The sequence below is a fragment of the Vombatus ursinus genome, unplaced genomic scaffold (assembly GCF_900497805.2).
Source record: "Vombatus ursinus unplaced genomic scaffold, bare-nosed wombat genome assembly UNPS02000582.1, whole genome shotgun sequence".
NCBI classification, from domain to species: Eukaryota; Metazoa; Chordata; class Mammalia; order Diprotodontia; family Vombatidae; genus Vombatus; species Vombatus ursinus.
Genome location: NW_020940360.1, coordinates 12,652,863 through 12,677,814, shown reverse-complemented (window position 1 = coordinate 12,677,814; position 24,952 = coordinate 12,652,863). Strand labels below are relative to the sequence as shown.

Here is a 24,952-nt window from a genome sequence, read left to right as displayed (position 1 = left end):
ACACACACACACACACACACACACACACACACACACACACACACACAGTACATTCCTGAAACATATCAGTATAAATTTTCCCTTTTTATTAGGATATGTGTTTTGATTCCATTTTCTGAGTAAACTAAGGTAAGATGGTTGTTAATGGCTATCACTAGGGCTTAATGAGTTAAGGCTTAATGATTATCTAGTTCTGTTTAAGCAAAGGACTCTTGAAAACATAATACTTTAACTAAGAATCAGTAAGGGTTTCCGTTACTTTAGCAAGCCATTAAGGTTGCTTAATTCCATCCGGAAAGTCCTACTGTATTGCTCATCATGATATGGCAAGAAATCCCATGGGATTTTGAAAACTATACCAGGAGAGTACATATTCTGGTAGGTTCTATCATACATGGTTCCTGCAATGCTGTGGCTAAAAAGTTCATTCCCAAGTGACTGATCTGCTGTTAATGAGCCGCTCCCCACTCTGAAGCTGAGCCTCAGGAAAAAAAGTTGTCTTCTCTCATGGTAACACATAAAACAAAAAAAAAAAAGTACAAAATGGTCCCTCGCCTGCCTCTTTCTTCTATAGTGACAGTGACAGAATGTCAGAAAAGAAGGCAGAGAGGGCTAAGATTGCAGTTTTTAAGCCATCTGTAAATGTTAATTCAGCTGTTCATAAATTAAATGTGAGTTCAGTGTCCAACAGGTGAACTAGAGGCATTGAATCTAATTAATCTTGAGATTCTCCCTATAAATGAAACCAAAAGACAAAAAGAAGTTGCCGCTAAAAGGACAGATGGCTCATGGGTACTTTTTTGGAGAGGAGTGCTTGGAGTTGGTTTTATTGTGCACTCAAAGGCAAAAAAAAATTCATGGGACATTTGGACATCTGTCCTGCAGTGTTCATGACAAGTATTTGCTGAAAGATCCCCACAAAAATAATTGCAGTTTATGCATGAACATCTGTCAAAGAAAATCAGGATGTAGAGAAATTCTGTGAAAAAACTAGATATGATTGTCTAAATTAGATTAAGGTATATTTTAATTCTGGGTAACTTCAGTGAAAACAGAGAGGATGGTGAAAATTATCCTGGAAAATATGTCTCAGGTGAATGGTTTGAAGACAACACAAAAGCATCATAATTGTATAACATGAATATTTTAAGAAAATAGTTGAGAGGTACTGGATATGGTAGTAACTAAATAAACCAAAGTAATTATATTTTATTAAAGGAAATAATTTCTGATTGAGGTGGCAATAATTCCCAAATAAGCTGTTTGTGTTTGGTCAGACCAGTTGATAAACATTAACTAAGTACTTACTATGTTCCACTGTGGCCCACCAACTAACTTGTCAGAGCTAAGATCAAAATTGACAAAAATCTAGAAGATGAAAAATGAGGAAAAAAATAACATATAATTAAAATATTTCCCAGTTGACCTATTTAAAAAGTTGTTGATGCCAAAAAATGAGTAGAGGAAGAAGTAGACATTAATACAATTTTAGCTATTTCCTGAACTTTAGTTGGTACAAATTATTTGCCAGAATGAAGAGATCAAAAGAGCCTAGATTGCACCTTAACCAGCAAGCACTTGGTTTCTTTGACAAGAAGAAAGATATGACAAACAGAGGCAACATCAGTTTAGAATATAAACTAATTTGTTGAATTTATTAGAGAAGGTATGGAAAATAGAATTGTTTTGTAGAAGTGAGAAGCAGTGGAGGGATAAACAAGTTTAAAGAAATTTGGTGAGACCTCAAAATAAGACAAATAATCTCATGGACATGTAAGGAAAGAACTGGAAGAAAGAAAACAGACAAACTATGGATAAGATCTGTAAACATTTTTGTAATAAACTTTTTCCCTCGTTAATGACAGTACAGCAAACTACATTTGGACTCCAACATCACAATCTTGGGTGAATTGCTTGAAGAAGTGCAACTGATACTAAAGAAAACAAAGATGAAAAAACTAGTGAGATTAAACTGAAAAAGTCAAAGTTTTGAGGTCATTGGGGGATTGATTCTTAAAGTGTATAAAGAATGGAGGATGCCAAAAGTATGGAAAAAAGTCTCAGACTTTATTTTTACCAAAATGCAATGAAGGGAATATCAATAACTTCTTATGTTAGGAACTCCATATGTCTAGTTAATAGTATTATCCTGAAAAAAATCTACGTAAGATTGAAGACATACTGGATGAAGACATAGCAAGCTTTCACAAGTGATATTTTACAGTTGACCACATCTCTACAATCATAATTGACTGACAGGATCTGATCACAAGATACCACTGTGCTTATCATTTGCTCAGTACAAAAAAAATGACTCCAGTATGATGCTTCCCATATTCATGTCATGATCATACAAGATTCGTTAAAATATGTAACAACATATATAACTGTTCAATGACCATCTGATTATTAATATCAAGCTTCAAGGACATGCTTGATAAAGATATGGCAAGCTTTCATGAGTGACATTCCACATAGACCACATCTCTACAATCATAATTGATTGAAAGGGCCAGATAGTGTAAGATCCCACTGTGCTTATTATTTAAAGACTAAAAAAAATATGACACTTCTCCAATATGGGGCCTCCCATATTCACATCATGATCTCACAAGATTTCTTAACATATATAACAACATATATAACTGTTAAATGACTGATTAGTAATATCAAGCAAAGTTATATGAGGTTTCTATATGTTCACCAAAGGTATTTTACACTGTCATGAAGCATCCTTCATGAACTCACTATAAGAAGGATTCACTATAAACCTCTAGAAGTTTTTGTTTTCAAGTGACATTTTGCTGATTGTGTCAAGAGTCATACATTGCAGAGCCTACTAAATGAAATCCACAATGAATCAAAAGAATTCAGTCTAACTATACACCAGGAAGGAACAAGTGGATGGAGATTTTTCGGTGTTCAGACTGCGATGTGCAGTTGGATAGACAACCAGAGATGTGGTCTGTTAGTACAGATATATACATACATACATGTAAATTACATACATACATATGTATGTATGTATGTACGTACATACATACATATGTATGTGTGTGTATGTTAGATAGGCACTTCAGATAGACAGTGGGCTGGGCCCAGAATCAATAGGAGGAGGAGGAAGAGAGCAAACTGGATTGCCTTTGGGAAATTGCATTAAAAAAAATAATCCCCAAGCTTCTCTCTGAAGCCAGGGCTCATTTTTAAAACACCATTGTTCTTCCAGGGATGTCTGAATCAGGGGATACTACCATCTCAAAAGGATAAAAATTGAGAATCATTCAAAGGGGTACCAAGAGATCTATTTTGTGTATGAGGAGCTTCGAGGGCATTACACACAAGGGATTACACAGAGATACTATAAAAGCTATCATCAGAGAAATGCATAACTATAAAAGAAAGGCAGTCTCAGTGAGAAGGAGGGATAACTGATGGAAAGCCTACAGGCTCCATTGATAATCCAGGCATTTCAAAAAAATTTAGGAAGGCCCCCAATGAGCCAACCCCTTCTAGTGGATTTTGAGAGGATGTGGACAAGAATTACACAGGGTGAGTAGACCTGAGTGGATTGTGATCTGTATTATTGAAGGGAGTGCCCACAATGACAAGATCACAGATCCCCTGGAGTCCCCACACACATTATGTATGTGGCTGTTTCATCACATAAGGTCAATGCAGCTCCTGGGTTTTAAAGGGGAGAAAATAGTTCCTGACCAACATCAACAGCCAGCAGCCAGCAGCCAAATAGTTGCTATGTCTTTTCAAGGGCAAAGCAGGGGTTAAGGAATGAAGCAGTTTATGTATAGTAAGTGGAAAGCAGAAGTCATGGGATTTTTGGTTCTATTCCTGGTCTTCACTGGTACCATCTTTTGGCAGTGGGGTAGTTCAGAGCTGTTCCCAAACACTGAAGCCTCCCCAGCCCTGTAGCCCTTGTGTGGAGAAGTGGAGTGAACCTCTTCTTCTATTGGGTGTCTTTAAGAGATTGCCCTGTCTAGTCCCCATGGTGGGCTTAATAATAGTAAGGCCCTACGTTTATATAGCATCTCAAAGTGTTTTCACAAAGACTCAGTGACTCTTCTAGATGACATGGATAGCCGAGAGATTTGGGAACCCAGAAATGAGTTATAGACCTAGTGTAGATCTTGGGATGAAGATAAAAGTAATGAATGAGTCACTGAGAGGAAAAGCATGTATTAATTACTTACTGTGAACCACTGCACTGCACTAAGCCCTGGAGATACAAGTAGAAAAGCAAGAAAGTCCCTGTTCTCAAGGATTTCACTGTCCTAGAAGGAATGATGTGGGATAGCTCAGCTGCAGGGTAAATGGAAGGGTCCAGTGATCCTTAGCATGCAGCAACAAGGACTAGATTGTGTAAGTGATTTGCCCAGGGCCATACAGGTAAGCAATAGATTATGCATTTCTTTACATTTTAGGTAGAAGAATAAAAATTTGTGTGTGTACACACACATTATATATATATCTATCTATATATATCTATATATATAATATAAAATCTATATACACACGTGCACACATTTCATATATATATATGGAGAAAGAGAGGGAGAGAGAGCGCAAGCACACAAGCACCAAATTAGCTCTTAAGAACAACCCTGTGAGGTAGGTAGGTAGGGTTTTTATGCCCATTTAACAGATGAGGAAACAGGCTGAGAAAAGTTAAATAACGTTCCCTATGTCAGTTGCAAAGCTTATAATAAATGTCTGAGGTGGGATTCTAACCTCCAGTCTTCCTGACTCCAAGTCTCTTAACCACAAAGTCAGGCAGCCTCTCAGAAGAAAGATTTGCCCCAGTTCATTTAAGTAGTTGATTTCCTTAGCTTCAGGAAAGTAAGAATCACCCAGAAGTCTGATTTAGCGTAGCACTTAATAATTACTGGCATTTGTATAATGCTTTAACGTTTACAAAGAGCATTCCTCACAACCCTATGAGGGAGGTAAGGCAATTATCCCCATTTTACAGATGAGGAAACCGAGGTCCAGAGAAGTTAGATGATTTGCCAGTGGTTGTAAGCCTAGTCCAGGGGTGGGGAACCTGCAGCCTTGAGGCCACATGTGGTCCTCTAGGTCCTCAGGTGTGGTCCTTTGAATCCAAACTGGCCTGGAAGCCACAGATTCCCCACCCCTGACCTAGTCAATGGCAGAGCCAGGTTTTGAATCCAGGTCTCATTCCATATACATGCTCTTTCCGTAATACCACATTGTCTCCATGAATTTTAAGTTTTTTTTTTTAACTCAGCAGCTGGACAATAATGTAAATGCATGGTTATTGAGGTGAACATTTAGTGGCTTCCTGGAAGGTAATTTTTTCATGGCAAAATAACAACAACAACAAAAATTCCTGTTATCTATAGGCCCAATGAAAACCTTATCTATAAAGTGTCCTTCCTCAAACAAATCATGGACACCCTCCCCCCCCCACCAGGGTTAGGAAGGGACTTGGAGAGATGATATTTAAAGTAGGATCACTCCACACAAGTGAGAATCTGGCATTCAAAAGAACCCCAGAGGAGAGGATTCTATAATCTTACCAAAGACATAGTCAAGAAACTTCTCAAGCATCCCAAGGGCTGGTTATAAAGAACAGTCTTCTCTTATGTGATGCCCTATTGAGCTGAATAAACCCCTTCCCTGGCCTGTAGTCAGAAGAAATGAATGGTCTAGATAAGATTTCTACTCTTCCTGCCCTTTCTTCCCTGAGCAGTTATACATCCAGGCCAGACATTCTTAACTCCCAAAGAATCTCATTTGCTGCTGTGGAGAGTAACAAAGAGGCAGATTGGTCATAGAGTAATTAGATCCAAACAGGCTTTGAAGATAAGGACATAATTTAAACTAGAAGCAATAAATAATATCTAACATTTACATATCTTTATAAGATTTGCCAAGCCCTTTTGTTCTCTCATGTGACCCTTGCCACCATCCTGTGAGGTAGGTGTTGTTATTTTTACAGCTGGGGAAACTAAACTTGAGGGAGGTTCAGTGATTTGCCCAAGGCCATTCAGCTAACTAAATATCCAAGGTAAGGATTCAAACTCAGGTCTTCCTGACTTTATGAAGCACTGTTATCAGTTGCACTACCTGGTTGCATGCAAATAACCCATACCATGGTCCCTTCAGGAGCACTGATAGCAGAATTAAAATTTCTTCATCTTAATAATACTCCTTAGCTTATATTAGAAACTACCTTCTCAGAGGAGAATGCTTCCCTTTACAAGGTAAGTGAATTCTTCAGGACATGGTTTTTCTCCCAAGACCAAAAATATACTGGATAAATAGCACATTTTTTAGGCCCTGAAGTTTCCTTTGTCCTTGTTGTCTGTAGAGCCAAAGGGATTGCTGAACTGTTGCAAAATTGCCCATTGCTGTGTTCTTAGCATACCTAAAGGTTCAGTTAATTTGGGGTTTATTGTCCTCTTCACATGCCCCAAAGAGGAGTAGCTGTTTGTCCCAACCTGTCATGAGGCCTTCTGCTAACACAGTGCCTCCTCTTGACTGGGGTGAAGGGCAGGGGATTCTCCAGAGTGAGGTTCTAACAGCCCATCCCTCCAGATCTGGAGAGTTACTGTTACCTTTGGTTTTTCTCCTTATGTCTGCATGTTTTTTTTTCTGTGTAAACTCTGAAAGATAGACACATCACTATATAAGGAGCTTTCTTTCTTTTCCTCCTTTTTCCCCCTTATTTCCTTCCTTCCTTCCTCCCACCCTTCTCTCTCTCTCTCTCTCTCTCTCTCTCTCTTTCTCTCTCTCTCTCTCTTCCCTCCTCCAATGCCCTGAATAAGACCTCAATGCTCTTTAAAAAAAAAGAAGGTATCTCCTGACTTGGACTTGTCACGGATTGGTCCACATTGGGAAAGAACCTAGAGGTAGAGGAAGTCACTAAATTAGTTTCTTGAGGTTAAAACAGATCTGTTCAGAGTTTAGAAAAGCATCCATGAAGTCTAAGAATATGGATGGTGTCAGGAGCTATCTTCCTTGCTACCCCAGTTTTCTTAGTGAATTCTTCTATGATAACTCTGGTCCTTGCGTGTATTCTTTGCTTCTTAAGTATCAGGTGGGCTAAAAACAGAATTTTAGGGCCTGATGGTAATGGGTATAGTAGTTCCCACTGTGTGCTGAAGGAAAAGAAGGGGCTGGAGACGTCACCTATCTCATTCACCTCTTAATTTCCACCATAATTTGCATTATTTCTGCCGCTCTTGTTGTTGGAATGGGCAAAGGTGGCAGTCCTTTTCATGAGTAAGTAGTTTATCTTTGGAAAATAGTTTATCCCTCTACAGGGGCAGCTAGGTGGTACAGTGGGTAGAGTACCGGCCTGGAAGACTCATCTTCCTCAGTTCAAATCTGGTCTCAGACACTCACACTAGCTGTGTAACCCTGGGTAAGTCCCTTAACCTTTTTTGCTTCAGTTCCTCATCTGTAAAATGAGCTGGAGAAGGAAATGGCAAACCACTGTAGTATCTTTGCCAGGGAAACCCCAAATGGGGTCACGAAGAATTGGACATGACTGAAATGACTGAAACACACAAAAAAATCACTCCTCTTCATTTCCAGACAATGGGCCTCCCTTGGTTTCTGTCTCCTCTTCTGTAAAATGAACATCACCAAGTTACTTTCAAGCTGTGTTTCTGCTATCATATTTCACTAAGTCATAGTTAGATAGGTTGCAGTGGAGACAGATTTTCAGAGCACTGATTCACAATTTTGTGTTGACATGTTTTCCTTCTGATGGATTGATTTAGTTATTCTCCCCCCTCTCCCCCCACCCATGGAAAGAGTTTCCACACTGGGAGTTCTCTGTACTGATGAAATTACAGGTCATTTGAATATTCATTTATGATACTTCGACATTAAATCAAGTGCTGTTTTTACCACCAATCCAATAAAAGTTTTTCAGTTTTACATTGCCCTGAATAGGGGGCTGGCAAACTGTGGTCTGTGGGGCTGAATCTGGCGACTGCCTGTTTCTGTATAGTCCACAAGCTAAGAATGGTTTTTACATCTTGAAATCAAATTTTGTTGTATTTAAAAATATAAAAATCATTCTTAGCTTGTGGGCCATAGGAAAACAGGCTGATTGTACAAAAACAAGAGGTAGACCGAATTCCAGGCCCTAGTTTGCCAATCCCTGCCTTAAGCAATAGAATTATCAGGTTTTAGAGTTAGAAGAGACTCCAGAAGTCATCCAGTGCAACCCATGGCTGCAGAAGAAGCCTCATTACAGCATGTCTACCAGGTGCTCGTTCAGCCTTTGCTGGGGTAGCAAGGTGTCTCAGTGGACAGAGCATAGGGCCTGGAGTCAGGAAGATTAAAAACTCCAGCTTCGGACATGTACTGGCTGTGTGAACCTGGGCAAGTCACTCAATCTGCTTGCTGCAGTTTCCTTGTCTGTAAAATGGAGATAATAATAGCACCTACCTTGCAGGGTTGTTGTGAAGATCAAATGAGATAGTAATTGTAAGGCTCTTAGCACAGTGCCTGGCAGGTAGTAAGTGATATATAAATGGTAGCTATTAGTAATAGCAATAATAATAGTAGTAGTAGTAGTAGTAGTAGTAGTAGTAGTAATGGGGAACTGGTTTGGGCAGACTTTTTTTTTAACAGAAAATAATCAGATTTAGTTTTCATATTACTTGATGATAAGAGTAGACATAAAGCTTCTAAAGGCTTTTTTTTTCATGAAATATAGGTTAGAGTTTGTTCCCTAAGGTAACCATCCCTTTTGTAAATTACATTTTAAAAGGAAAATCGGGAATTTAGGGAAAACATTTTGACATCTGCCCTTTGTTAGTGATAAAGAATAATGAAGTCACCTGTTTAAGATCCTATCCAACATATCTTGGTAGATAGTAGATGAAGCTTATTTCCGGTAAATGATTATTGGTGTCTTTGTGAATATAACTACTAAAAATCAAGCCTTGGAACAAGAATCAAAGTGGCAAGGAGGGAAACATTTTTATTATTTTAAACCACTTCTCAAACACTTGTTTTAGGGGGTTTTTTTTGTATGTCTGTGAATTATTCATAATCACAGTATTGCCAGATTAAAAAAAAAGCCAACTGCAGAGGAAACATCCTCACAGAATTATGTTTCCTCTGTAGTTTCTGTGGGGTTATAAAGAGATGATTTTGACAACATGAACAGTGATTTCTACCTGACTGAAGGGCAAGTGACCCAGCATGTTTCCTACCTTAGAGCTACCTCCTGTCTTTTGACTTTCTGATGCCATTCCACATGTTGATTTTATTCCATAATGTGATTTTTGGCTTTGGCCATTTTGTAGATGGTGACTCTGCTGCATATTTAAGATTTTCCAAGGGAATGGACAGACATGCTTTGAGATAGGTCTGTTTACAAAACAAACAAAACATTTATTAAGTATCTATCATGTGCACTGAAAATGCAAAGAAAGACAAAAGACAATCCCTGCCCTTGAGGAGCTTACAATCTAATGAAAGAGGGCAGTATGTTTCAGAGCACTGATATACATTTTTGTGTTTAATGTCTCCTGATGGATTCATTTAGTAACTCTCTCTCTCTCTCTTTTTCTTTCTCTCCCCCTCAATCTTTCACACAGGACCGTATATTTGTAGTTAGAAGGGACTTTAGAGGCCATCTAATGCAATGCCTTTATTTTACAAATGAGGAAATTGATGCCAGGAGTAGTAAAATGTCTTGTATAAGTTCACACAGGCAGAATTTGAAATGAGGTCCTTTGATTTCAAAGCCAATGCTTTTTTCCTTCTGTACAGTGCTGCCTTCTTAGCTTTAAAAAAATGAAAGTGGATTAAAATTAACTTGAGGCATTTTTGTGAATTTTGTAGTAGCACTACAGACACCTCAGGTGTTGTGGAAACAGTGTTAGAAATCATTAGTCTGTAGCTGGGCCTCAGTTTCCTCATCTGTAAAATGAGAGGGTTAGAAGTCCCTGGAGAGGTCCCTTTCAGCTCTAGATATGTGGACCCATAAACTATTGCTTTTGCATCTCCTCCTCCTCCTCCTCTTCCTCCTCCTCCTCCTCCTTCTCCTCTTCTCCCTCTGTCCGAGTGGGTAGTCATACCTTACATGTGGGTGCTCTGTCCAAAGGAATATGAATTTTGATCACTTATACTTTGCAAGAGATCTTGGGGTTTGGGGGCTAGAATTTTTTTTTCTTCCTTATTTATTCTATCATTGTGGTTTTTTTTAATAAACTGGGACAATTAAAAAAAAATCATTAGTCTAGTCTGTATGTGACATTCTTTTCCTCTCTTGGTTCAACAAAACTAAAATCTGTTGTGTCTAAAGCATAGCTCATGCCTGTTTTTTAAGTTGTTACAAGAGTGGAGTAGTTGATGGAAGAGACTTTTTTTTAGATCTTAAGTATCTCTTTTTCACCTTATGGTATAAGAGGCTATTGTGGATAGGCCATGTTTATACATTGAAAAAGAAAAATGAATATTGCTTTATGTTTCAGAGCCCACAATGAAGTTAAATATCCCATTTAAGTATAGTATAGTTCCAGCTAGTTACTCACTCTCAATTTAATCAGAAAGTTAGAAAGACTTTTTTTTTTAGGGAATTGGGGTTAGGTGACTTGCCCAGGATCACACAGCTAGTAAGTGTCAAGTGTTTGGTCTGAGGTGAGATTTGAACTCAGGTCCTCCTGACTTCAAGACTGGTGCTGTTTCCACTGTACCACCTAGCTGCCCCCTAGAAAGATTGTTTAACTGCTTCCTTCAGATATCATGTTTTTCTCTCTAAAATATTAAATCTGTAGGAAGGGAGAAAAAGAGGAATATATCCAATTCAGGTTAACATCTGTAGACAAAAGGTTCTGCAATGTTTTTATCACATTTCTTGTCCCTAATTCAACCTATGACCTATATCTTTAATCTTCCTTTGAAACCCCAAATAGCTCCCTTCACATTCTATTAAAAACTAAGAGTAAAAGCATGAATGAGAAAGGCCCCAAAAAGAAGGGTCATAAATCCAGAGCTTAAAGGGACTTTAGAGGCCATTTAAATTTCCCTTTAGATTTACAGATGGAGAAACTGAGGCTCAGAAAGGTCAAACAAGTAGTAACAGAGCCAGATTTGAAATCAGGTCCTGTGACTAATATCAATACCCTTGCCATGGAACCACACTGAAGGTATTTCTCTCTGTTCACACAACCAGTAATTTCCAGTGGCTATTGCCAAACAGCTATGCAAAGGCCTCCTGTTCTGGTCTTGGTTTGAGTCACACTGGTCTAAACCATACATGTTTTGCTTCCCTTTTGCCTTCTCGCCCTGGATGGTAAAACCCGTTTTGAGATCAGGACCTTAGTGAATCCATTTTTCCCATGGGCCTTTAGAAAATATCTTATGTTGATAGAGGATATCCTGAACTGATTTTTCAAAATTAATAGAATGTGTGAAATAGGACCTGAAAAGTATATGTATTTCATGAAGCTAAACTGTTTAGCTTAGTTAGTTATCTGTCTTTATTTTTTAATTTTAAAAAATATTTTATTTTTTCCAAGCTACACGTAAAGACAATTTTTAACATTCATTTTTTCTCTTAAATAGTATTTTATTTTTTCCAATTACATGTAAAGACAATTTTTAGCATTCCTTTTTTATATGAAATTTTGAGTTGCAAATTTTCTCCCTTCCCCTCTCTCTAAGACAATAGGCAATTTGATATAACTTATACATGTGCAATCTTTAACATTTATTTTTTTTCAATTACATGTAAAGATAGTTTCAACATTCATTTTTTATAGGATTTTGAGTTCCAAATTTTTCTGCCTTCCTCCCTCCCCCTTCCACAAGACAGCAAGTAATCTGATACAGGTTATACATGTGCTATCATGTTAAACATATTTCTACATTAGTCATGTTGTGAAAGAAGAAACAGAACAAAAAGGAAAAACCACAAAAACAAAAAAAGTGAAAATAGTGTGCTTATATTTGCATTCAGACTTCATATTTCTTTCTCTGTATGTGGATAGCATTTTCCATCATGAGTCTTTTAGAATTGTTCTGGATGATTGTATTGCTGAGAAGAGCTAAGTCTTTCATAGATGATCATTGTTGATTAACATTAATTTTTTTAAAAATAAATTTATTTATTTATTTTTACTTTTCAACATTCACTTCCATAAGATTTTGAGTTCCAAATTTTCTCCCCATCTTCTCCCTTCCCCCACCCCAATATGGCATGTAAATTGATATAGGCTCAACATAAACATTCATATTAAACCTATTTTCACATTAGTCATAACATTCATTTTTAACAAACGTTGAGCTCCAAATTTTCTCTTTCTGTCTCTCACCTTCCTCTTCCCTGAGACAGTGAGCAATTTGATATAAGTTATACATGTTCAATCATGTAACACATTACTATATTAGTCATGTTGTAAAAGTTAGTGACCTGTCTTAACAGAATTTCCCTAACTATTTAATAACTTGGGGATGTGGGCTGCCCTTTAGATCTGTTGATCTTGTTGAAGCCTTCATAGGAATTCCTTTTATTTTCTTACTAGGATGATTATATGGAAGCCCTAGCCAGGCTACACCTCACTGTAACTCGAGCCTACAAGGTACACCCTGACATCAACTTTGAAGTGTTTATTCATAAAGTGGATGGCCTGTCTGATGACCATAAGATCGAAACCCAAAGAGATATTCATCAGAGGGCAAATGATGACCTTGCTGATGCTGGATTAGAGAAAATTCACCTCAGGTGAGAAAAGCGGCATGAAAGGACAACTTGAAAAGAAGAAAAGAAGCAAGGTTGGGATTCAAAACCACTGTCGCTCCACCTGGCTTAGCTCTCTCGCACTAAGACAAGATTTTGAAAGGGGGCATTGTGCTTTTACATTAGGGAGTCTAGGCAGAACAGATTGTTTTTGCAAATGTTCAAAGTTGATGCTCTATAATTAAATGTATTAATGAATCCTGATGGCTAATTGATGGTGAAATATGCCATTCCTGATAAATACATTAATAGATAAAATCATATTCATTGGAGTTGAGTTCAAATAGAAATAACTGTAACAAGAATTTGGCTTCCCCAGGGAATCTTAGTATGATGTGCCGGCATCATTCAGTTAAAACCTTGGGTAAGTTACTTAACATCCCCAGGCCTCAGTTTCCTCATCTGTAAAATAAAGGTTGGACTAGATGACCTCCAAAATCCCTGCCAGCTCTGTGATTCTATGTATGTAAACCTGAAAGTACTATATAAAGTGTAAGTTATTATTATTGCTATTATTATTTTCATCATCATTATTATCATTTATTTGGCAAATTGACAACAATAATGTTAGTATAGCATAATATAATGATTCTTACTGCTGGGCTTGGCATGGAGGTGTCTCAGTCTGAGAGTAGGTCTTCAGGATGAAGGCTGGGATGGTCTCTGTGGCAATACATTTTGCATGGTGCCCATTTATAGCCACTTAATTAATGAATAAATAGGCATTTATTAAGCATCTATTCTGTACCAAGCTCTTATACTAAGAACTTTACAAATATCTCATTTTATCCTCACTGCTTAGTAAATAAGAATACTCAGAGTTTGTGCTTTAAATAATAATTTCTAACATTTGTATTGTTCTTTAAGATTTGCAAAGTGCTTTACGAATATTATCGCATTTGATCATCACAACCACCCTTTGAGTTATTGTCACTGTTTTGCCACTGAGGAAACTGATTCTGAGAGAGATTATAAGTAACTTGTCTGTGGTCACCCAGGTAGCAAGTGTCTGAAGCAGGATTTGAACCTTAAATGTCTTCCTGACTCTCAAGTCCATTGATCTATCGTCAATACCACCCAGTTTTTATTAAGACACATTTTACAAAAAGAACTGTCAGGGTTTTTACATGAAAGCCAGCGTTTTCTGGAGGCTTCTTGATTTTAAATAGGGAAGGGTGGGGGGAAGAATTGTGCATCTCATAAGGAGCACATCCCTCAAGGATCAGGGGTATTTGTTTATATGACACAAGCAGCATATTCCTCTTAAACAAGCGAAAAAGAAAACTATGATGCAACATTGTTTCCTCTTTCAGCTTTTATCTGACAAGCATATATGATCATTCTATATTTGAAGCTTTTAGCAAAGTGGTACAGAAACTGATTCCACAGCTCCCAACCCTGGAGAATTTACTAAACATCTTTATCTCAGTAAGTAAAACATATGCTGAAGACATTTGCCGAGTTTGAGAGTTGCTTCGTGAGATTTAAAGAAAAAAATACTGACTTAAACTGTTACATTCTGCTTCTGTGAACTGAAAATATTTCCGCATCTCTCGGTTATTCCATGATTTTATACTTTGAGTTATCAATAATGGAGGGATTAGGAAATATGTTAGTTCATTGGAAAATTAATTAACCTAAGTATTAAATTGGATCAATTAACATGTAGGCTTTTGAGGTTGACCTTGGTCAATAATGAATTAGATTTTGTCCCATTTTGATCACTTGATGGACAAATTTTATGGCCAAAGTTGAAACTTTGATTATTGCAGTATAGTTGTAGTAGTAATCAGTCATTTATCAATTAACAAATATTGAGCATCTATTATGTGCAGGCCATTGTATTGCTACAGTGTTAGGTACTACTGCCTACCTTCAAAAGAGCAGCCAGTTGGGTAGACAAGACATCCATGTTGTCAATACCTCAGGGACCTGTGATTTTATAAAATACACATTTTTAAAAAGTTAGCAATACTGAACAAGGCAGCGTATGATAATTGCTAACTGGGTAGGAAGTATAAAAGTGGTTGTATGCTAATCAGTGTTGCATTTATGTTATACCTAAATCAAATTTATTATGTACCATATTTTACTAGGAAAGGGGGAAGGGAATAAGCATTTATATAGGGCCCACTATGTGCCAGGCATTGTACTAAGCACTTTACAAATATTATTTCATTTGATTCTTAAAACAACACTGTGAGGTAGGTACTGTTATCATTCCCATTTTACTTTTGAGGAAACTGAGGAAGAGAGGTTAAGTGACTTTCCCACAGTCATTTGCTAGTAAATGTCTGAGGCTCAGATTTGAACTCAAGTCTTCTTGACTCCTGGCCTAGAACTCTATCTGCTGCACCACCTAGATGCCTATAATATTGCTAATTGTCAGTTTCATCATCATTATCATCATCATCACTACATTTATATAGCACTTTAATGGTTGCAAAGCACTTTACAAATATTATCTCATTTGATCCTCACAACGACCCTGCGAAGTAGGTGCTAATATTATCCCCACCTTACAAATGATGAAACTGAGGCAAACAAGTTAAATGACTTGTCCAGGATCACCCAGCTAGTAAATGTGTGAGGCAAGATTTGAACTCATCTTCTTGACTCCAGGTTCAGTGCTCTATCTACATGTTACATAGGTTACATATGTAACTACTTCTTCAAAGATGAATAAATTATCCTTGCACAGTTTTGTTACTCTATTAAGAATATGTCTACTTATCTATTCTGATGTAATTCACCTATAAAAAGTCTGGAATTTAACTTCCACTGTCAGTGTCCAGTACAGAAATCTGTCAAAAAGCTAGATACAACTTCACCCATTTCATTTTTGTCTATTCATACTTGATGTTCACATATTGTAAAGCATGTAATTAATTATATTACTGTATTGTTACCTGAAAACGAGTTACTTTAAGATAACATTTTTCTTTTGTTGCAGAATTCTGGAATTGAAAAGGCTTTTCTGTTTGATGTGGTCAGTAAAATTTATATTGCAACAGATAGTACCCCTGTGGATATGCAGACATATGAACTCTGCTGTGATATGATAGATGTGGTTATCGACATTTCTTGTATATATGGGTAAGTTGAGTGAATTGTTATTTGAACAAGGCCCTCCTCTCACATATCATTTTGTTTTAAGGTGTTATTTTATTTAAGGCATTTAAGGAAGGGGATGGAGACAAGCATTTATATAGGACCTACTGTGTGCTAGGCACTGTGCTAAGTGTTTTTATAAATATTAACTTAGTGGACCCTTACAACAACTCTGGGAGGTAGGTGCTATTATTATCCCCATTTTACAGGTGAAAAAACTGAGACAAACAGGTTAAGTGACTTACTCAGGGTTATTTAATTCAGCTAGTGTCTGACCTTGGATTTGAACTCAAGTCTTCTCAATTCCAGGCCCAGCTTTCTATGCATGGCTTTACCTTTGGAACCTCAGGACTAGAAAAAGCTAGGTTCTATTTGTACAGAAAGCTGTGGAATATCATGAGTACACATACCCTTAGGAAGGAGTGGGATATGCTAAGATAAAAGAGACCTGTAAACACACAGAGTTAATGCCCCATGTTTACAACAGTTCTGTTTTCTCCTTCAGGAAAGAGCTGGGATTATTTTGGCCATACTTATAGATTATCTCTCCTATTATGGGAACCTTAGAAACGTAAACCAAGGGGCAGCAAGGTGGCACAGTGGATAGAATACCGGCCCTGAAGTCAGGAGGACCTGAGTTCAAATCCGGCCTCAGACAAAACACTTGACACTTACTAGCTGTGTGACCCTGGGCAAGTCACTTAACCCCAATTGCCTAAAAAAAAAAGAAAGAAAGAAAGAAATGCAAACCAAGCAGATATTATCTGCTTAATGTGTATCCCAGTAGAACTGTATGTAACGTTATAGATATGTTCTTTGAAATTAGCTCCCTATAAATTGTATATCATATAAATTCATCATTAAGGAGAAGAATTGGTCCTTATTTCTTGACATGACAAAATTGTACATTATTTGGTAAGCATTTATTAAGTGACTACTCATAAGTGCTCTACAAATGTTAGCTCTCTGCGTTACATGCTGGAGGCAGAAAAAGAAAAATGAAACTTTCTTGGCCTTCCAGGTGCTGCAGTTCTCCTAGGGAAAGCAATTTGTACATATGTTCATTAGTAAATGCAAAATATATTTGAAGTAAATGTAAAGTAATTTTGGGGAGGAGGGTAAGAGTAACTGGACTGAGGTGGAGAGGTTAGGAAACACCTCCCCATAGGAAGTGTCACTTGTATTTAGCCATGAAAAAAGTAAGGAATTGGAAGAGGTGAATATGAGCAGGTAGTTCATTACAGGAACAGAGGAGAGATAGAATATAATGTATGAGAAAGGCCATTTTGGCTGGAATGAAGAGTCCGTGAAGGACAGTGATGTACAAACATTCTGGAAAGGTAGGCTGTAGAGGGTCAGACCAGTGTTTTAGGAATATCAATCTGAGTTTTTCAAATTTAAATTTAAAAATTAAATTAAATTTCAAAATTGAATTTGAACTTCATGTTTATTTTAACAAACACCAAATAAAATGAGCATTTTACATTGTAGAATAGGAGAGGACTGTTTTGTAGAAAACAAGATAGAGCTTACTTTTTTTTAAAGTATATAATAAAGTCTATAATAAAATAACTTTCAAAGCTGTCTTGTTTACCAGTGATTCCTTTTGGTCTTCCTTCTGTTCTCTTTGTCTCTGTCTCTTTGTCCCTCTTTGTCCTCTCTCTCTCTCTCTCACTCACTCACTCTCTCTCTTTCTCTTTTTCAATGGGAGGAGAGGGAAATGATCCTCTCCTAATCCTCTTTTCTATTCTACTTTCTTTTCTCATTGAGGGGATAAAAGAAAAGCAAAACCCATGTAACAAATATGTATAATTAAACAAAACAAATTCTCACATTGACCATGTCCAAAAATGTGTGTCATATTCTTCATCTTGAGTCCATCACCTCTCTGTCAGGTGGTGTGTAATATGTTTCTTTATTGTTCCTCTGGAGTTGTCATTGGTTGTTTCATTGATCAGAGTTGTTTGCTCTTCAGAGTTGTTTTTCTTTACAGTGTTGTCATATAAATAATTCTAGTTTTGTTTGCTTCACTCTTTATCAGTTCATATTAGGCTTCCCAGGTTTCCTCAAACTGTCACTTTTGTCATTTCTTATTGGCTCAATAATTCTCTATTATGTAATATACCATAATTAGCTCATCTATGCCCCAATTGATGGGCATCACCAGTAATATCAATTTATCACCTGTGTGGAGGATGGCATGGAGAAAGGAGAAACTGTAAAATGTAAACATGGAGACCTATTTGGAAGCTAGAGGTGATGACCTCCTGAGCTGGGCTAGTAACATTTTGAATTGAGAGATGGGAAGAATTCTAGAGATTATGGAGGTAAAATCTGTAGGATTTGGCAACTTGAATATGAGGGCTCAAAGAGAGAGGTAAGATAGGTGCAAAGATGATGGTGCCCTCAGTGGAAATAGAGATGTTAGAAAGAAGGTGAGGGGGGGCAGCTAGGTGGCGCAGTGGATAGAGCTCTGGCCTTGGAGTCAGGAGGACTGGAGTTCAAATCCAGCCTCAGACACTTGGCGTTTACTAGCTGTGTGCCCCTGGCCAAGTCACTTAACCCCATTGCCTAGCCAAAAAAGAAAGAAGGTAGGGGCTAAAAAATAAAGGGGAAGAAAAGATAATGAATCCTGCAAATCTTTCCAGTCATCACTTTAAACAACATCATTCATATGGAGTTAAAACAGGAAAATTTTAGTTTTTCAATTTTAGTTGGTTTTTACTGCTTGTTTTTTGTTTTCAAATTACTTACATTTCCCCCTGCAGAATTCCCTCTACCCCTTCCTAGGGAAACATCTATTATAACAAGAAAAAGAGGAAAAGAAGGAAAAAACTCTAGCAAAACTGATATATACACCCAGAGTTTTATACTAAATGTAATGTTCCACACCCATGCACCTCCGCCTCTGCAAAGGAGTTGGGGAGGTGACATATCATTTCTTTGAGACTTTGCTTTTTGTTATTTACTTCCTTAGAGACCATGTCTAACAATAAAATCTCTGGGTGAAAGTGTATGGACGTTTTTATCACTCTATTTGCATAATTCCACATTGCTTTCCAGAAGGTTGTACCAACTAGTTGCTCCACCAACAATGCATTAATAACATGTCTTTCTACTACCCTTTCAGATTAATTATTCCCATTTTTTGTCATGTTTGCCTGTCTGCTGGTGTAAGGTGACACCTCAGGGTTATTTTGATTTGTATTTCTGTTCGCGTTAGTGGAGCATTTTTTTCATACTTTTGTTGACAGGTTGAAGTTTTTTGGAGAAAATCAAGTCAACAAATTTATTAAGCAGCTTCTTTGTTTCAGATATTATATAAGCACTACTGGGAGAAAAGGTAAAAAGCCTTGGGGGGGAAAAGTGATGGGAAAAAAGGTCTTGAGAGTTCTTGCCCTCAAGGAGCTAAAAATCTAATGAAATTCTTGTTCATATCCTTTGGTCACTTATCCATTAGGGAATGACTTTTGCTTTTATGTATTTGTTAGTTGTCTGTATATCTTGGATGAGATACTTTTCAGAGATATTTGATACAATTTGTTTTTCCATTTTAACTACTTTTCTTAGGCTAGATGCATCGATTTTATTCATGCAAAATATTTCCAGTTTCATGTGGTTGAAATTATCTTTTACCTTTTGTAATTGACTCTATCCCATGTTTGGTTAAGACTACACTTTTGGGGACAGCTAGGTGGCGCAGTGGATAGAGCACTGACCCTGAAGTCAGGAGGACCTGAGTTCAAATCTGGCCTCAGACCAAACTCTTGACACTTACTAGCTGTGTGACCCTGGGCAAGTCACTTAACCCCAATTGCCTAAAAAAAAAATACACTTTCAATCCATGAAAAGTTGTGAAAGCTGTGATTTGCTTCCCTTCTAATTGTTAATGGTATGATCTTTACTATCAGGTCATGTGTTTGTTCTGAATTTTTTGTGGAATGTGGTCTAAAATGTTGATATAAGCTTAATTTCTATCAAATTCTTTTCTAGTTTTACCAGTCTTTTTGTTGTTGTTGCTTTATGGTGAGGCAGTCAGAGTTAAATGACTTGCACAAGGTCACACAACTAGTAAATGTCAAGTGTCTGAGGTCAGATTTGAACTGAGGTCCTCCTGACTCCAGGGCCAGAGCTCTAACTACTGCACCACCAGTATTTCTTATAAAATAGGGAGTTTTCTTTTCAGGCAATTGGGGTTTAGTGACTTGCCCAGGGTCAAACAGCTAGTGAGTATCTGAGGTCAGATTTGAAATCAGGTCCTCCTGATTCCAGGGCTGGTGTTTTAGCCATGTACTACCTAGCTGCCCCCTTAGGAGTTTTATCTAAAGTAATTTACATTTTGGGATTTATGGGACACTGAATTATTGAGTTGAGTTATTTTTTGTTCTTTCTTGTCTAGTTTTTGACATAAAAAATTGTAACCTGTATCAAGTGGTTTTGATAATTGTTGCTTAATAATATGTTTTGATGGGGGTGGCTAGGTGGTGCAGTGGATACAGTGCCAGCCCTGAAGTCAGGAGGATCTGAGTTCAAATCCGGCTTCAGACTGAACACTTGATACTTACTAGCTATGTGACCCTGGGCAAGTCACTTAACCCCAGTTGCCAAAAAATAATATGTTTTGATGTCTGAAAGTACTGTTCCCACTTCAGTGCTCCCTTTTTCATGATTTCCCTTGAAATTCTACATTTTGCTTCTCTAAATGACTATTTTTTTGTTTGTTTGTTTTTGTTGAGGCAATTGGGGTCAAGTGACTTGCCCAGGTCACTCAAGTGTTTGAGGTCGTATTTGAACTCAGGTCTCCCTGGATTCCAAGACAAGAGTTTTATCCACCGCACCATCTAGCTGCCCCTCTAAATGAATATTTGTTCAGTAGTCTTGTGTTATTCAAATTTCTTTTCCTTTGTATTTGAAAGTCTTTTTCCTGGATGCTTGTACAATGTGTTTTTTTTTCTCATTAGAATTACTAAGTTTAAGTTTATAGAATTTGGTCTTTCAGTTTGAAGTTTTCTGTACCTGTGGATTTCTTCATTTAGTGCTTTTCTCCCTGTATTCAGACAATTTTCTTGTATTATTTCCTGAACTATAACTTTTATTCTAGATTTTTCCTTCAGTATTTTTGTATTCCAGATTTTGTTAGATTCTTTTTTGCTTCTTAGGAGAAATTTACCACCATGGATTCTAGTGTTTCCTGATCTGCTAATAATTTCTGTGGGGAAGGCTATAGATTCTGACATCCATTCTTTTCTGATTTCTCATATGGTTTTAATTTCTCTTTCAAATTATTCTGGAATATTTAATTATTATTCCATTCTCTCTTGGGATTCTACAGGGAATAGATTCAGTTTTCTTTGTAATGTAATATTTATTAAGGCAGCTTTGTAATCTCTTTGAGGATTTAGTGCTTATTCTTTTATCTAATTTTAACATTCTTGCTATTAATTTATCTGCTTGCACTTTAGGTTTTTAATTGAATTTTCTTGCTCTTGAAATCTATTTTATTTCAGCCTGTATTTCTGACTCCTATCCCTTTGGTGATGGGTATACCTTTGGGATTGGAGTGCAGAGCTGCTTCAGCATTTTCCTAGTGGGGATTTATTTTTCCTTAAGCTCAGTCCCCCTAACTCTCCAGGGGGACAGAATTGGTCCTAGATGGATTAATTCCCCTTTCCTTCAGGTCAAGAGCAGCCACTCACACTGGCCACCTGTAGAAGTTCCTTCCCTAGCACTCATCCTTTTCTTTTATGGCTGGGTTGAATCAAACTCTTCTGCTTTTTGCAGGAATGGGAGAGAGCAGTATGGATATTCTTTACAGATTCTCTGCTGCCTTGGTGTTCTCTAACTTAGAGCCCCATCTCAGGCAGAAGGCAGCCAGATTATTACCCCCACATCATCTCTCATGTGTCTGGGCAAACCCAAAGTCTGCTGCTTGTTGCATTGGGATAGAGGAAAAGCAGGGATGCTGTAGAAAAATCTCTGCAACAGAAGGAGAATCAGGGAATCTAAGTGTTGCTCCCAGGTATAAGCCTATGGATTTGTTTATATGGCCTGCTGGAATATGATGGATAAAGGATAAATCAAAGATTAGTGTACTCCAGTGTTAACTAGTGAGGCTTTTACCTTATTGGGCCTTTTGCTTTCTTATCATGGGAATTCAGCTGTAATTGTTGGTGCATAATTTCTCTTTAGGGAGATTTCTAAGAGTGAATGGGCACCTGAGAAGATTATTAGTCTGCCATCTTTTTGGTCCCTAATTAGAAGTACCTAATCTTCAGACATGGGCAGTTCTCTTTCCTGCTATATTATTTTCAAGTGGAACTGTCAGGAACTGTTTTGCCTATGTATTACCAGTCACCATTTTTATCATATCAGTAGCTGCAGGTAGCAATTACATTTTTTTATGGGATGAAGCTTTTTATTCTTGGTGGTTCTGTAACCTAATATAATGCAAGCAGTCCTTTGGATATTACAGATGGGTTTTTTAAAAAAGTTTGGTTTTGCTTATTAAAATCATCTACCTTTTTCTGGAAAAAAAGAAAGATAATGACTTCTACTTTGGACATGCTGAGTTTGAGATGCCAAGGGATATCCACTTAGACATATCCAATAGGCAATTGCCAATGTAGGAATGACAATCTTGATTTCTCTCTTGGCTCTGTTTTTGACTCTATGGACTTTGCTACCATGCCTCCACTACCTTCTTACCCTGGGAAGTTCTCAGTCTCTCTGGCCTTCTCATCCTGGAATGCCCCTCCATCCCCTTGATGAGTTCTTCTTGGAACATCCATTTTGAGGAAGGACCCAGGCAAGCCATCCTTCATTGTTGCTATCCCAACTCTACTTGTGACTCTTTGGACTTTACTGCCATACTACTGTGGGTACCTTTCCCTCTGCTCCTCACCTTTTCAGTTCCCTTTGATGTGTTATCTTCCCCATTAGACCATAAGCTCCTTGCTTGTATTTTTATCTTCAGTGCTTTGCACAGTACTTGGCACATAGTAAACATTTAATAAATATTTATTGCCTTGACTAGAGTTCAGGAGAGTCTACAGCTGGATATATAGATCTGGATTCATTTACATAGAGATGAAAATTAAAGTTTGTGTGCATGCGTTTGTGTGTTTTGTCTAGAATAAAAGGGACATGTAATAGGTAATATTTTGACTCTGCTTTGCCTGACTTACCATGGTAACTCACAATAGAGAAGTGGTGATTCCTTGGTATCTCATTACTCTGTGAGGTTCCTCTTCAAACCTGGATCTTACTCTTTCTCAAATCACTAATGATGTCAAAGGTTTGTAATATTTCCTTAAAAATTCCACTGGACTTTTTGTTCCTCTTGCAAGTCTTCCTTTTTTTTTTCTCCCCCGGAGAGAGGTCTTTGGCATCTGCACTGACTTTCCTTGAGGTAGCAATCCTTGTTTATGGATGTATTCTGCAGCACCCCACTCCTACCTGTAACTGACCAGCATATCTGAATTAGGTTTTTTTTTTTCAAGAAGGTGTTTTATAAATTTTACAATGCTATGTAAATGGGAGCCATTAGTATCAATTCTCCCCCACTATGATAAGACCAGGTTGAGGAAGGTATTAAAAAATACCATAAATAAAATAAATTTAGGTAGTAAAGCCAAACTCTATTAAATCAGTGCAGGCAAAGCCATATATGAGTTTTATGAGGTCCTATTGTATTTAATTAACCTTAGCTCCTGTTTGATTCTGATGAACTGAAGATACTAACCAAAACACGAGTGGTTGAAGTAAGAGGAAGTAGGACCAAGAAATCATTCTTCTACATTGAGCTGAGGTTGGATGGTCACATCATCTAGCTTTGGAGCAAGTTTTATTTCAATAGAAACTTGCGATACTGTGACTTTTTTTTTAAAAAAAGTTGTGGTGGACAACGTGAGCAATAGTTTGTGAAGACCTGAATGTGAGGATAGATTCATGTTGCAATCAAATGAAGCTGAAAACAAAATTAATCTGCTACAGGTGTAATTATTTGCATGATTATCACTATGTTTAATGGCATTTAGGCATACTTGGTAAACAGGTCATGTGAACTGTAATTAGCACTGTCCTTACAGAGACAAAAATAAGCACTTTTGGGAGTTATTTGGGGAAAGGACAGGAGGAACTGGATTAAGTTCTTAGACCCTTGGGCTGGTCATTAAGTCCATGGAATGAAGATATCCCTCCTCTTTTTTTAATCAGGGGTTTCTCACCACCTCAGATGTTAAAAAAACTGAGGGCCATAAACTCTTCTTTCACCTTTACACTCTTGCGTTCAGCCTTATCAAAGGTAGAAAAGACCATTCCCTTACAGTAGTTTAATTTTGTTTGTTCAGATTGCTCTTTTGTTAATACTGAACTTGGTAGACATCTACAAACATGAAATGTCCATATACAAATAATAGAAAAAGAGAATTGTATTTGAATCCATGAATCTCTACAGTATATAGATTGTTTCTTTTTAAAGTATATGTTAAATTTAACGTACTGCCCTTTGGAACTTCCTTCTGTGCTTTTCTGCATATTAACAATTTTTTTTTTACATTTTAAAATTTATATCGCTGTTCTACCCAGGCTTCCCCCCCCCCCCATTCTACCTCTCAAGTAACAGCTTTTCCTTGTTACAAATAAATATTGGAAGACTTTGGAATTATGAAGTTCAGAGAATCTGGGAGAACTTGAGAAGAATTTAAGGAGGAGAGGATTCATGGGATCATAGATCTTGATCTGGATAGGAATTTAGAGGACACATAGTTTAACCCTCCTCATTTTACAGATTAGGAAATTGGTCCACAGAGGTTAAAAGACTTGCGCAGGGTCACATTGCTAGTAAATGCCTGGAGGTAGGATTTGAACCCAGGTCTTGAACTTGAATTGAAGAGTTGGAACTAAAGGAATTGAGAACTCAAACTGAAGGAGAAGATGGATTCAGGGAAAAGGAAGAAAAGGGCTCAAATATAAAGACCCAAGGAGGAAGAAGAGAAAGTGAAGGACCCATGGAGAAGGAGAACAAGCTGAAGGAAAAGACCTTAACGTGTGAAAACAAAAAGTGAAAAAGGACCTGAAGAAATAGGATGGAATGTT

At 37.4% G+C, this 24,952-nt stretch overlaps 1 protein-coding gene across 1 annotated transcript in view; it reads left to right on the top strand.

Annotated features, from left to right (window-relative positions):
• Nucleotides 1-24,952, top strand: part of RRAGD (Ras related GTP binding D) — a 60,259-nt gene that overhangs the window by 22,764 nt on the left and 12,543 nt on the right. The window contains exons 3-5 of the mRNA XM_027856678.1: nt 12,531-12,730; nt 14,059-14,173; nt 15,699-15,841. Coding sequence (XP_027712479.1) covers nt 12,531-12,730; nt 14,059-14,173; nt 15,699-15,841 — 458 coding nt within the window. The remainder of the gene's footprint in view (nt 1-12,530; nt 12,731-14,058; nt 14,174-15,698; nt 15,842-24,952) is intronic.